The sequence below is a fragment of the Eptesicus fuscus genome, chromosome 2, assembly GCF_027574615.1.
Source record: "Eptesicus fuscus isolate TK198812 chromosome 2, DD_ASM_mEF_20220401, whole genome shotgun sequence".
Lineage (NCBI taxonomy): Eukaryota > Metazoa > Chordata > Mammalia > Chiroptera > Vespertilionidae > Eptesicus > Eptesicus fuscus.
In genome coordinates, this window is record NC_072474.1 from 15771160 (window position 1) to 15784594 (window position 13435).

A 13435-nucleotide genomic window follows, 5' to 3' on the forward strand; every position below is an offset into this window, starting at 1 on the left:
TGCTGGTGCTAAGCCTGGGGCCTCTTATGGAGAGAGATGGGGCAGGCTGAAGCCAAATTCTGCTTGTTTGAGAGATTTTAGGAAAGTCTGAAGCCTGAGCCAGACAGACCGTTCATATGGAAAAGCCGCTGCAAACAGCTTGGGTGGGGCTGCAAGTTGGGTGGTTGTCTCAGGGAGTCACCAGGGTGGAGCAAACAGTGTGAGCTAGGTTGATGGAGACTCTAATTTGGCGCCTGCCAGTTACCTCTGAAACGAGGGAGGTCTCAGCATAGGAACAATGACCCCTGCGGGCACCCCTGCCTGGGAGAAAGTTGTCCCCACGTTCTTGCCCCATGCCAAACAATTCAATTGCTCCCTGTTTGTCCCTGGATCCCCCCAAGCAGCTGCCCCAGTGCTTGAGCTCAGAGGGAGCAAGTCTGAGTCAAGTTCGTGAACCAGCCCTTTAAGAGGAACTGCCTGGTCTCCAGCAGCCTCTGTGTCACTCAGACATAATCCCTTTTGGTTTATATAGTCTGAAGTTATAGGGACTTCTCTTCACAGCATTGGAATCCTGGGTTGAGGGGTCTGGTTTGGGCTGGGACCCCTTGCTCCTCACAGGAGACCTCTGCAGCCAAGATATCCCCCCTGATTTAAAAAAATGCCACATGTGGGTGTAGGACCAGTCCGTTACTCACCTCCACCCCTTCTGCCAGTCTCAATGTGCTTTTTTCCTTAATTCTCTAGTTGTAGGACTTCCATTCAGCTAGATTTCAGTCAGTTCTGAAGGATAGTTCTGTGTTTTAGTTGTAATTTTAATGTGGTTGTGGGAGGCAGTGAGTACTGTGTTTACCTATGCCATCATCTTGGTTGGACCTTTTTTAATAACTCTTTTAAGAGTAGCTCAGCTTCTTTTTATTCATGCTATTTTAAATTTTCTCTAATCTCTCATCTGGTGTTGTATTTTCATGCCTTTTTGACTTTGCTTATGCTGTTCCCTCTGCTTGAATTTTTCTCTGCCCCCTTCTTCCTTTTTTAAGGCACGCCAAATATGGCTGGCTAATAGAATAGAGGTTTCTTTTTAGAGTCTTTTAATGTTACTCTATAAATATTAATCATTTTTACTCTGTTTGTACTTTGTATGCAATTAAACACCTTTGAAAAATTATAGTTAATATATTCAAAAGAATAAGTATATGCTATAAAATTTGTAATAGTAAAACAAACATCTGTGAATCTAAAACCAAAGTTAACTAGAAAATGGCTTGCTTTTCCCCCTCCATTCAGCATTATGTAAGGTTTATCTATGTTTCATATATAGTTCATTCATAGTAGTTAATTTATTTTCATTAATATATAATATTTCAATTATAAATATGTCACTTGCTTGCATTTTCGTTTAATGGATCTGAAATTGTCTTTCTCCTTTGTATAGTGTGAGGTAGGGATCCATTTTCAGGGTGGCAAACTAGTCACCCTATTTGAATAATGTATTCTTTCCCACTGTGCCCTCTCTGTAAGATAATCAAGTTTATTTCTGAGTTCTCTCTTTTGTTGAATTGGCCCATTTATTTAATCCTCTGTAAGAACCCCACTGTCTTACTTACTATGGCTTTATAATAAATGTAAATGGGTATGACCCCCTAACCCTATTTCTGATTTCTTTTTATCCATGTCTAGGTCATTCTTTCCCCTTCGCTTTTCCATGTATATTTTGAAACTATGAAAAAACCTGTTGAAATTTTTATTGGGAAACATTGTAGGTCAGTTTGGGAAGACTTGGCACCAGTAATACTACATTGGATGGGAGTGGGGCAATGAGAGAGAGGTATGGTCGTGAGTAGGTAGCGGTATGTTGTACCTGGCTATGAAAGCCCTATGATTTTTTATTTAGGCTAATCTTTCAGATTCCCATTTCATTGTTTTCAAATTTCTTCCCTTATTTATTATTAAATGGGGGAAGAATTTCATTTTATTGTCATTTGATGTTTGGGCTCTAAACAGAAACACTGTCCTATTATATTAAGCATAGTTTTTGGATTTTGTGAGCTTTGAATTATGTATAAGGTCTTTAGGAATATACCCAGGCATAAAAGGTGATTTCCCCCTAAATATGTTCATTTTATCCATTACTTCCAGGTCTATCTCATATACATTCTCTTTTGACTTTATCACGTCTCCTTTAGTTGCTGCTGAGTCAGCAAGCATGATCTTCATTGATCAGATTTTGCCTTTGGGTTTCCATCTTTTCTTTAGTTTGTCTTACCTTAGAATTATTGAGTTTCAAGGTTCTAGAACAGGGGTCCTCAAACTTTTTAAACAGGGGGCCAGTTCACTGTCCCTCAGACCGTTGGAGGGCCGGACTATAGTTTAAAAAAAAACTATGAACAAATTCCTGTGCACACTGCACATATCTTATTTTGAAGTAAAAAAACAAAACGGCAAAAACACCCGCATGTGGCCCGCGGGCCGTAGTTTGAGGACGCCTGTTCTAGAACCTTAATGCTCAGTAGATTGCCTCTGAGGAGACCTCCAAAATGCTATTATTGGTAGTGGCAAAACTGGAGATATAAACATAATTCACATCATTTTTAAAAAATTTATTTTTAAAAATAAAAATTGTATAATACTTAAGATGTACACTATCATGATTTAATATACAATTACATAGTGAAATAACTACAGTAAATCTAATTAACATATCTTTTTATATAGTTAACTTTGTGGTGATGAGACCACCTGAAATCTACTCTTTCAGCAAATTTGCTGTATTAAATACTGGTCATCATGCTGTACATTAGATCTCTAGACTTACTCATCCTACGTAACTGCAACTTTGTAGCCTTTGCCCAACTCTGGTAACCACCTTCTCCTCTGCTTCTGTGTGTTTGAACTTCTTTCCATTTCTCCCATCTCTGCACCCCTGGTAACCACCTTTTACTCTCCTTCTGTGTTTTCTACTTTTTTAGATTTCACATATGAGTGAGGTCATGCGGTGTATGTTTTCTTTCTGTGTCTGGCTTAGTTCACTTAATATAATATCCTCCAGATTCCACATTCATATATTTCTAATACACAATGTGATATGTCTATGTTTTTGTATTAATATTGAGAAATACTTTACCTTAATTGCCGGTTTGAGATTGGATAGTTTGAAATAAGATTCATACTTGGTTAATTTTTTTAGTATATTCGTATTAAGCAATAGTATCGATTCTAATAGTACCCTATCCCCATGTTATATAAGCAAAATGGAATCTTAGTGAATTTAAAAACTTGTATAAAATTTCACAACTAGTAAGTCAAAGAGCCTAGATTTTCTGATTTCATGTTTGTGTGTTGTTTTTTACACCAGTGGTTTTCTGCTATGCTTCATAGGTCCAGGGATTGCTACAGGATGATCACCTGGGCTTTCTAGTCCCTCTCAACTAGGGTAACTCTTAAATTTTATCTCCAGTATATTACAATTGAAAATAAATTTTCTTTATATTAATCTGCTTCTTTTGCTATCTATAGGTGAAGCAAAAGTGTCAAAGTAAGGGAATTCAAGTATGTGAAGGAATTACCTTCCTGAAAAAGCTAACTTTGTCTTGGTGAACAAAGTTTGTATGCATGCTGTTGTTATATAAATGTTCCAATCCTGTTCCCCTCCTCCTACCTACTTTATTCACTCGCTCTGCCATATGGAGGGTTGTGCATTGCCGGATGGATTGTGATTTGGGCTTTCATGATTGATTGATTCCTAATTGGGAGACCACAGAGGGTGTAGACTTGGGTAAATTTTTCAAGTAATTTTTTTCTTTTTCTTTTTTAAAATGTGTTTTATTGATTTTAGAGAGAGGAAGGGAGAGAAAGAAACATTGATGCAAGAGAGAAACATCGATCTGCCTCCTACTGAGGATAGAGTCCACAGCCAGCAATCTGGGCATGTGCCCTGACTGGAAATTGAACCAGTGACCTCTTGGTGCATGGGACAACGCTCAACCAACTGAGCCAACACTGGCCAGGGTCCTTTTTATTCAGTTTATTTGTGTGACACTGGATAACAAAACTATCTGGGTTTCAGGTGCACAATTCTACAACACATCATCTATACAATGTATTGAGTGTTCACCACCCCAAGTCAAGTCTCTGTCCATCACCATTTATACCCCATATACCCTCTACTCCTCTCCCTCACCTCCCTCTGGCAATCATCACGCTGTTGTGTATATCCATGAGTCAGTCTCAGTCTCTCTCTCTCTCTCTCTCTCTCTCTCTTTTCTCTATCCTTCCACCCTTCTACCCAGTCAAGTAATTTGAAATAGTGTCCGGAATAGTTCTACAATGTTTGAAGTAAGTAGGAAGGCTGAACACAGATGACTTTAAGGAGAATTTTGGACACAATGATGTATGAGAAAAATATGGCACAAACTTGAGCCATTTTGAATTTGTTTTTCCCATGAAGACAGGAACCATGTGGGATGTTCTTTTAATAGGTTTTAAGCAAGTAAAATATCTTTAAATTTTTTCATTTTGTTTTCTCGTTTACTGTGCTGTTTTTTTTTTTTAAATGTATTGGGGTAACATTGGTTAATAAGATTATATAGGGTTCAAGTGTACAAATCCATGATACTTCATTTGTATATTACATTATCTGCCCACCACTCAAAAGTCAAACCTTATTTCGTCACTATATATTTGATCTCCTTCACCCTTTACTACTCCCTCACCCCCTTTCCTTCTGGTAACCACTGTTTTTTGTGTCTATGAGATTTTGTTTGCTTTTCTTGTTTGTTCATTTGTTGTTTTCAGTTTTATATCCCACATATGAATGAAATCACATGGTTCTTAACTTTTTCTGTCAGATTTATTTTGCTTAGAATTATATTTTCAGGATCTATCCATGTTCTCACCAGTGGCAGTATTTTTCCTTTTCTTATGGCTGGGTAGTATTCCATTATATATATGTACCACATCTTGTTTATCTACTCATCTATTGAAGGAAATTTTGGTTGTTTCCATGTCTTGGCCACATGAATAATGCTGCAATGAACACAGGGGTGCATATATCTTTGCAAACTGTTTTTATAAAGTTCACTATGCTTCTACCAAGGAGAACAGATTGGAAAGAGGCTAGATTGGATGCAAATGATTACTTAGAATGCTATTGTAGTAGCTAAGTTGAGCAATGATAGTAAATTAACTGGGATTAAAGTGTTGGAAGGAGAAGGAAACATTTCTATTTTGTATATATTTTCTTTTTTAAAAAATAGAGGTAGAATAATAGACATAACACTATGTTAGTTTCAGGTATACAACATAATCTATAATAATAAAAGCATAATATGCTAATTAGACTGGACGTCCTTCCAGACGACCTTCCAGTCGAAGCTGGGGTAGTGGGGGCCAAGGCAGAGGTGGTAGAGGCCTCCAGGCTGTGACGGCGGGCAGGAGGCAAGGAAGAGGCAACAGAGGCCCCCAGAATGCGACGGCGGGCGGAGGCTGAGCCCCTTGCATGAATTTCGTGCACCGGGCCTCTAGTGATCCAATATTTGTATATATTGTGAAGTGATCACCACAGTAAGTCTAGTCAACATCTGTCCCCATTCATAATTATAAAATTTTTTTCTTGTGATGAGAACTCTTAAAATTTACTCTCTTAGCAATGTTCAAATATGCAATATAGACATTTATTTTATAACTAGAAGTTTGTGCCTTTTGACCCCTTAACCCTCCCTTCTTGCAACCACCAACCTGTTCTATTTATGAGCTTATTTTTGTTCTTATTCGTTTGTTTTTTAGATTCTACATATAAGTGGCATCATACAGTATTTGTCTTTCTTTGTTTGACTTCGCTTAGCTTAATGCCCTCAAGGTCCATTCTTATTCTGATCATAGTGGCTGCAATTTCCTCCTTTCACAGCCAATGTACCGTATTTTTCCGTGTATAAGAAAAATTTTTTTCTAAAATCATTAGACTGAATTCGAGGGGTGTCTTATACATGGAAGTCAGCCAAGGAGGGAGCCCCATGGGTGTGTAGCTGCCCATACCTTGTCAAACAGGTTTCCTCCAGTCACAAGTCTTATTGTTACTAATGACAGCTGATGCCATAATTGGAGGTGGAGGTGGCGAGTGCGCAGATGCAGCAGGGACTGGAGCGTTCTGAGCCCATAAAGATGTCAAAAAATAAAAAGATAAATACCAGTAAGCGATTGTCTTACTCTGCAAAATTCAAAATGAATGTAATCAGCTATGCAAAAGAATATGGAAATAGAGCTGCTGAGAGACAATTTGGACCTCCTCCCACTGAGTGTATGATCAGACAGTGGAGAAAACAGGAAGAACAACTACTTGAGAAGCCAAAAAAAGAAGAAGGCCTTAAGAGGGAAACCAGCAAAATGTTTAAAATTTTGATTTCTTAATTTTGGGTTGGAAAATTGGAGGGTGTCTTATACATGTGGCATGTTATACATGGAAAAATACAGTAGATACCTTTTTCTATAGGGGATAGAACCTATATGTTTACTTTTCTCTCCCAACAAACCAGTCTTAGTACTAGTTGTTCACAGGGCCGACCTGCTGAGGCTGATTGTCAACTTGGTAGAGGATTGAAGTAAGTGAGGCTACTCTCTTTGAACCTACTACTTACTGGTCCTTAGCCTGAAACTGCCTCCTCAATCCAGCCTCATTAATAGGCAGTAAAGTAGAAGACCATTCATTGCTTGGTTGACCATACAAATTTGGTCAACATGTTGACTCACAATTCCCATGGACTTCTCTCAATTCCTATTAACTAGCTTCTCATTTTATTTCAAAAATGATTTTTCCTGTCAGATTCCATTGTCATTGCCAAAATTATCAAAACTTGTGAAGGGTTTGAGATTTCACTCTTCATGCAAGCTAACCAGTTAGCCTACCACTGTATCATGGACACTATTAAAGGACACGAAACTCTTGGATTACAAAAAGGATGTCATTGTTCATGGCAGCAGCATTAGCCAGAATGTCAACATTGGTGCCAGATAACCAGCCCCAGTTTTCATAGGATTCTGCAAAGACAGCTAAGTGATGCCTGCCCTCTGAATTGGGCGTATTAAAACAAAGGAACTCTCAGCTTAGGGGACCAGATATTTTATAATGGGCAATAAGCCTTCCTTACCTTTGCTGTGTGTATGTAGACACTGTTATCTTCTAAGGCTATTTACTATATAAACTACAGGCCCAGTGCACGAAATTCATGCACAGGTATAGGCACGGGTAGGGTCCCTAGATGCTGCCAGCCACTGGCTGGGGCCTCCTTCCTCGGTTGTGGGCTGCTGGCCAGGGCCTCCCCTTCCCCAGCTGTGGGCTGCCGGCTGGGGCCTTCCTTCGGTGCCGCTCGCCCCCTGATGGTCAGCGCATGTCATAGCAAGCAATCGAACTCCCGGTCGGTTGAACTCCTGGGGGGACACTTTGCATATTAGGCTTTTATATACATAGTCTAGAGTCCCGGTTCACGAAATTTGTGCACGGGGGGCGGGGTGTACCTCAGCCCGGCCTGCACCCTCTCCAATCCGGGACCCCTCAGGGGATATCAGACTGTCTCTCGCAATCTGGGACTGCTGACTCCTAACCGCTCGCCTACCTGCCTGCCTGCCTGATCACCCTTAACCCCTCTACCTGCCTGCCTGATTGCCCCTAACTGCTCGCCTACTGGCCTGATCGCCCTTAACTGCTCCCCTGCTGGCCTGATCACCCCAACCGCCTCTCCTTCGCCCCCCACTCAGGACCCAGGATTCCCTCCTCTGGCTGGTCGCAGGCACCCGGGACTCGGGCTTCCCTCCCTCTGGCTGGCCACAGGCACTCAGGACCCAGACTGGCTTTGCCCGGGCCAGCCACAGCTGCAGGGTACTGTGGGCAGGCGGCTTGACCCGGGCCACAGCTGCAGGTGCCCAGGACCATGGGGCGGGCGGCTTGTCCCTTTCCCAGGCCACAGGCGCAGCTGCTGGCACCCAGGATGGCAGGGTGTGTGGCTTGTCTCTCTCCCAGTCCGCAGGCATGGCCACTGGTGCCCGGGACCATGGTGGTGAGTGTCTGAGCCGTGAGGGTGTGAGGACCATTTGCATATTAGCTCTTTATTATATAGTATATCCAGAACAAAGGGAATCAAGTGTCTTTTCTTGTAAGATGTGCAAAAGTGGCTGGTCACCCAAGGAGAGTTGTCTCCGTGAACCCTATTTTGGAGTTATGAAAATGTTTTTGATAGAGGTTCTTTCCCATTCCGCTTTAAAAATTATGGTGAAGCCCAAACCTGTAGGGAGCGGTTATAGGGATAAGCCTTGGACTGACCTGTTGGCAAAGCCAAAAACAAGTCCCAGCTTAGAGGGCACAGCCCTCTTAGCATAATTAAGCTTGATCTTGTGATGCTTCCTAGATCCTTCCTGGGTAGCTAATGGGCTGTGGGAGGTACAGCAAGTGCTGCCAAAACAAGTGAAACTTACCAGAACAGTGTAAATTACCTTGTTTACCTCTGACTATAAAATAAAGTATCGCTTGCAGTCTGGATCTGTTCTGTGGTCTCAGCCAGGCACAGAAGATCCACCTAGACCCAGCTTACTCTCTTTGTGTAGTCTTTTCTTCATCCTTCGCCGGCCCTCCCTCAGGCTCGCCGAACCCTTGGCTGTGCTGGCAGGGCACACTGACCTGTTTTGCTCAATGGATAGAGTGTAGGCCTGTGGAGTGAAGAGTCCCAGGTTCAATTCCGGTTCAAAGCCTTGGTTGCAGGCTTGGTCCCCAGTGGGGGGCGTGCAGGAGGCAGCTGATCAATGATTCTCTCTCATTATTGATGTTTCTATCTCTCCCTCTCCCTTCCTCTCTGAAATCAACTTAAAAAGAAGGAAATAAATAAAAGAAATATATCTTAAAAATTATGGTGAAATGAAATCTTAAATGAACATTAATATTAAACTTGGGGGGGGGGTTTCCTAACCATATCCCCACCCCTTTTTTTTCAGTTCAGTTCGTGTCCTTGCTTTTCCTCACCTAGATTACCGTAATTGCCTAACTGGTCTCACTAGTCAGTAGTCTTGTTCTGTCTGTAATCAGTACCTGTGCCAGAGGGATCTTTTAAAATGCAGAGCTGATGATGTTACTCAATTTAAATTTGTTATTGGTTTCCCATTACTATTAGAACAAAGTTTAAGTTGTTGAGCAGTTGTGTAATTTTTCTTATGCTAACTACTATCCCGTTTTTAAGTGTTGACAAGTAAATTTAAAAGCAATTTTAAGGCCTTAAAAGCCAGTATTAGCTAGGCTGTGACATCTGCTCTTATGTTTCTCTTTTACTGTTGTCTGCAACATGCAGTTCTTTCTGCCTTAAATAATTTCCATATTTGCCTATTCGTCCTGAAAAACCTACCTCCTCTATAAAGCCTTTAAGTGAACCCATCTCAACCTAGTTTGGTACCTTGCTCTGAACACCTTTAATTTTTTTCTTTTGTTAATTCTCACCTGAGGATATTATTTTTTTCCATTGCTTTTCAGAGAGAGGGAGGGAAGGGGAGAAAGAGAAGGAAACATTGATGTGAGAGAGACACATTTATTGGTTGCCTCCCACATGTGCCAGACCTGGGGGTGGGGAGCGAACCTGAAACTCAGGTACATACTCTTGACTAGGAATCAATCCTGCTACCCTTTGCTGTGCTGGCTGAGACTCTAACCACGGACCCACACCTGCCAGGGTTGAACACCTATAATTGATAATAAATTGCATGTGTCACTACTGCACTTATCTCATTGTGTTCTAATTATTGATTTACTTATTTTTCTGCATCCTTACTACATAAAGTGGTAGCTACTTTGAGTATGACTCTAGTCCTTTCACACAAACACCAAATCTTTAGGAGAGAAAATTGCTTCGGAATCAAAGCCATTAAATTCCCTGTTTTGAGCCTTGAGGATATTAATTTGCTTAATTTTGAAGGGAAAGATATAGTATTCACTGGAAAATAGATGTGATACAGTTGTAGGGTCCAACCTGTTTATGATCCAAGATATATGGCCATCATATTTATTATTTACTATACTATGCCTAGTAATATTCTCTTGCATTGTTTATTTTAAAATACAGACGGTGGACATTCATAAAGAGAAAGTGGCTCGAAGGGAGATTGGTATTTTGACAACAAATAAGAATACATCAAGAACTCACAAAATAATAGCACCTGCAAATATGGAGCGCCCTGTAAGGTATATTCGGAAACCTATTGACTATACAGTTCTGGATGATGTGGGCCATGGTGTCAAGGTAAGCATTTTTATTGCATTAACTTAAAATAACTTATTTATCCAGTAAATATTTTGGATAGCAAAATGCTGATAAAGATTATTTTCTTGGAGAATTAATAGATTTTCTTAGCTAGTAACTAGCATTACAATTTTCATCAAACACTTATTTAATATTAGCTATGTATTATTCCAAATTGGGGCATAATTTTGGAATAGGCTATATTCAAGAAGCTGTTAAAACTTGAAGTGGCTATTCATTAATTGAGCTATTTAATCCTAGACTAATATTATAACTAGAGGCCTGGTGTATGAAATTCATGCACGGTGTTGGGGGGGGGTCGGTCCCTCAGCCCGGCCTGCACCCTTTCCAATCTGGGACCCCTCAGGGGATGTCCAACTGCCGGTTTGACAAAAATTCAAATTTGTTGTCAAAAATCGGCAATTGGACATCCCTCTCACAATCCGGGACTGCTGGCTCCTAACTGCTCACATGTCTGCCTGCCTGATCGCCCCTAACCACCTCTGCCTGCTGGCCTGATTGCCCCTAACTGCTCCCCTGCTGGCCTGATCGCCCCTAACTGCCTTCCCCTGCTGGCCTGATCACCCCTAACTGCCCTCCCCTGCCGGCCTGATTGCCCCTAACTGCTCTCCTCTGCTGGCCTGATCGCCTCTAACCGCCACTGCCCTGCTGTGTGGGTCCTGGTTGTGGGTATCTGGCTCCCTCCTCCCTCCTGTCAGAGTCTGGGGCATGCAGTGGGACCCAGAGTCAAGTCCTGCCCACCCGCTCCTTGAAATCACGTGAGACCCAGAACCGGCTGGCCCCACCCCCATTGGGTGAGACCCAGACCCAGCCAGCTGCATCCCCGTCAAGCCCCGCCGGCGCATCACGTCTCCGGCCGGCACCGGGTGGGGACGCAGCGTCAGTCACATCCTCGGCCGGTACGCAGCCTTCTGCTGATCAGTTGTTACGGCGTGAGGGTGTGATAACCATTTCCATATTAGCCTTTTATTATTATAGATTTGTGTTTTGAATGCCATATCTTGCTTTCTCTTTTGTTAAAAAATTTTTTTTATTTATTTTAGAGAGGAAGGGGGAGAGAGGGAAAGAAGAGAGAGAGAGAGATAGAAACATTAATGATGAGAGAGAATCATTGATTGGCTGCCTTCTGTACCCCTGTACTAGAGATCGAGCGTGCAATCCGGCCATGTGTCCTTGACTGGAATTGAACCTGGGACCTTTTAGTCTGCAGGTCGATGCTCTATCCACTGAGCCAAACCAGCTAGTGCTTACTTTCTCTTTTTTTAAAATATATTTTTACTGATTTCAGAGAGTAAGGGAGAGGGAGAGAAAGATAGAAACATTGATGAGAGAGAACATCAGTTGGTTGCCTTCTACATGTCCTTCACCGGGGATTGAGCCCACAACCCAGGCAAGTGCTCTGACTGAGAATCTAACCAGTAACCTCTTGGTGCATGGATCAATGCTCAACCACTGACCCACACCAGCTGGCTTAAATTCAATTATTGTAGACTAGATTTTTAAGATATTTTAAGATATTTTAGACTAGATTGATCTATAGGATTTGGATTTTGAGAGGCTGGAAGAACTTTTTTGTATTATTATTTAACTTTTCTTTGGATTAAAAATTATATATTTCTTACACATGTATATGTGCACGTGCACACACACACACACACACACACACACTCACTTATTCACTCACTTGTTCCGCTTTGGCCCAATCTTGATTTTTCTTCATACCAATGCAATATACACTCATGAATAAAATTTTGTCACCATCTTAGAAGTTAATACCTTCTATTGTTCCTTCAATAATAATGGTTTAATACACAGTACTTAGCAGAGTATAAAATGAAACCACATTTTACAAGGAATGGGTGAGAATATTCAACTGTTTCATCATATATGTATAAATGGGTAGTGTAAACACAGCATGATCTATACTGAAAGTATACTGATGTGAGTTTTGGCAGTCTACTTTTTTGTAATATAGGTATTTTAGACTCAGGGTTTTTAAAACTTTAAAAAAATTATGGTAAAATATGATCACATGAAGTTTACAGTTCTATGGCATTAAGCATATTCATACTGTTAAGCAGACTTTTTAAAAATGTAGTTTTTTCTTTTTAAATTACAGTTGACATACCACATAATATTAGTTTTAGGTATACATCTCAATCCTATCTAATAATAGAGTAACATGTAAATTACCATCACTCCGCTATGCCCACGATTGGGCGGGGAGAGGCTGGGGGGTGGGACTCGGGGTGGCCTATCTGGCCATTGAGAGGCACGGATCCGCTGCCACTGAGGGGGGGGCTACCCTGCTGTTGAGAGGCGCAGGGGACGGGACTCCCGCCCCTGTGCCTCTCAACGGCCAGATCCGTGGCCGCTGAGGGGGTCTGCCGCGGACACCCAGCTGCGCCTCTCAACGGCAGGGTAGCCAGGTGTCCGCAGCAGCCCCCCTCAGCGGCCGTTGAGAGGCGCAGGGGGCGGGAGTCCCATCCCCTGCACCTCTCAACAGCAGGGTAGCCCCCCTCAGCAGCCGCGGACCATCAAAAGTGGGGGAGCTGGGTGCCTGTCTGCTCCGGCACCAGGCCTTTCAGAAGCCTCCGCCGAGCCGGAGGCTTCTGAATCTGAAAGGCCTGGTGCACCAGCGGACAGGCACCCAGTTCCACCACGAAAAGCGAAAGCATGTAGGGGACCCTACACGTGCATGATTCAATCATGCACTGGGCCTCTAGTGATTATATAACTCACTAAGTGATCATCCAGGTACATGTCATACTCATCTGACACCCTGTGTAGTTACTAGATTATTATTGACTGTATTTCTTATGCTCTACTTTACATCCCCATGACTAATTGTTACTACCAATTTGTACTTCTTAATTCCTTCACCTTTTTCACCCATCCCCCCAACCCTCCTGTCTGGCAACCCTTAAAATGTTTTCTGAGTCTGTTCTACTTGTTTGTTTAATTTAGTTTTTAGATTAAATTGTTGATAGATATGTATTTGTTCTCATTTTTTTTGTTCATATTTTTAATATTTTCCCCCACTTCTTCTTAAATAAGACCCTCTAACATTTCATGTAATACTTGTTTGGAGGTGATGAACCCCTTTAGCTTTGTCTTGTCTGGACAGCTCTTTATCTGTCCTTCCATTCTAATTGATACCTTTGCTGGGT

The 13435-nt window shown here is 41.8% G+C and overlaps 1 protein-coding gene across 10 annotated transcripts in view; it reads left to right on the plus strand.

Annotated features, from left to right (window-relative positions):
• ABI1 (abl interactor 1) overlaps window positions 1-13435 on the plus strand; it is a 125501-nt gene that overhangs the window by 63626 nt on the left and 48440 nt on the right. For all 10 annotated transcript variants that reach the window (XM_054725662.1, XM_054725660.1, XM_054725667.1 and 7 more), the window contains one exon: window positions 10068-10244. In XM_054725662.1, the coding sequence (XP_054581637.1) occupies window positions 10068-10244 (177 nt within the window). The remainder of the gene's footprint in view (window positions 1-10067; window positions 10245-13435) is intronic.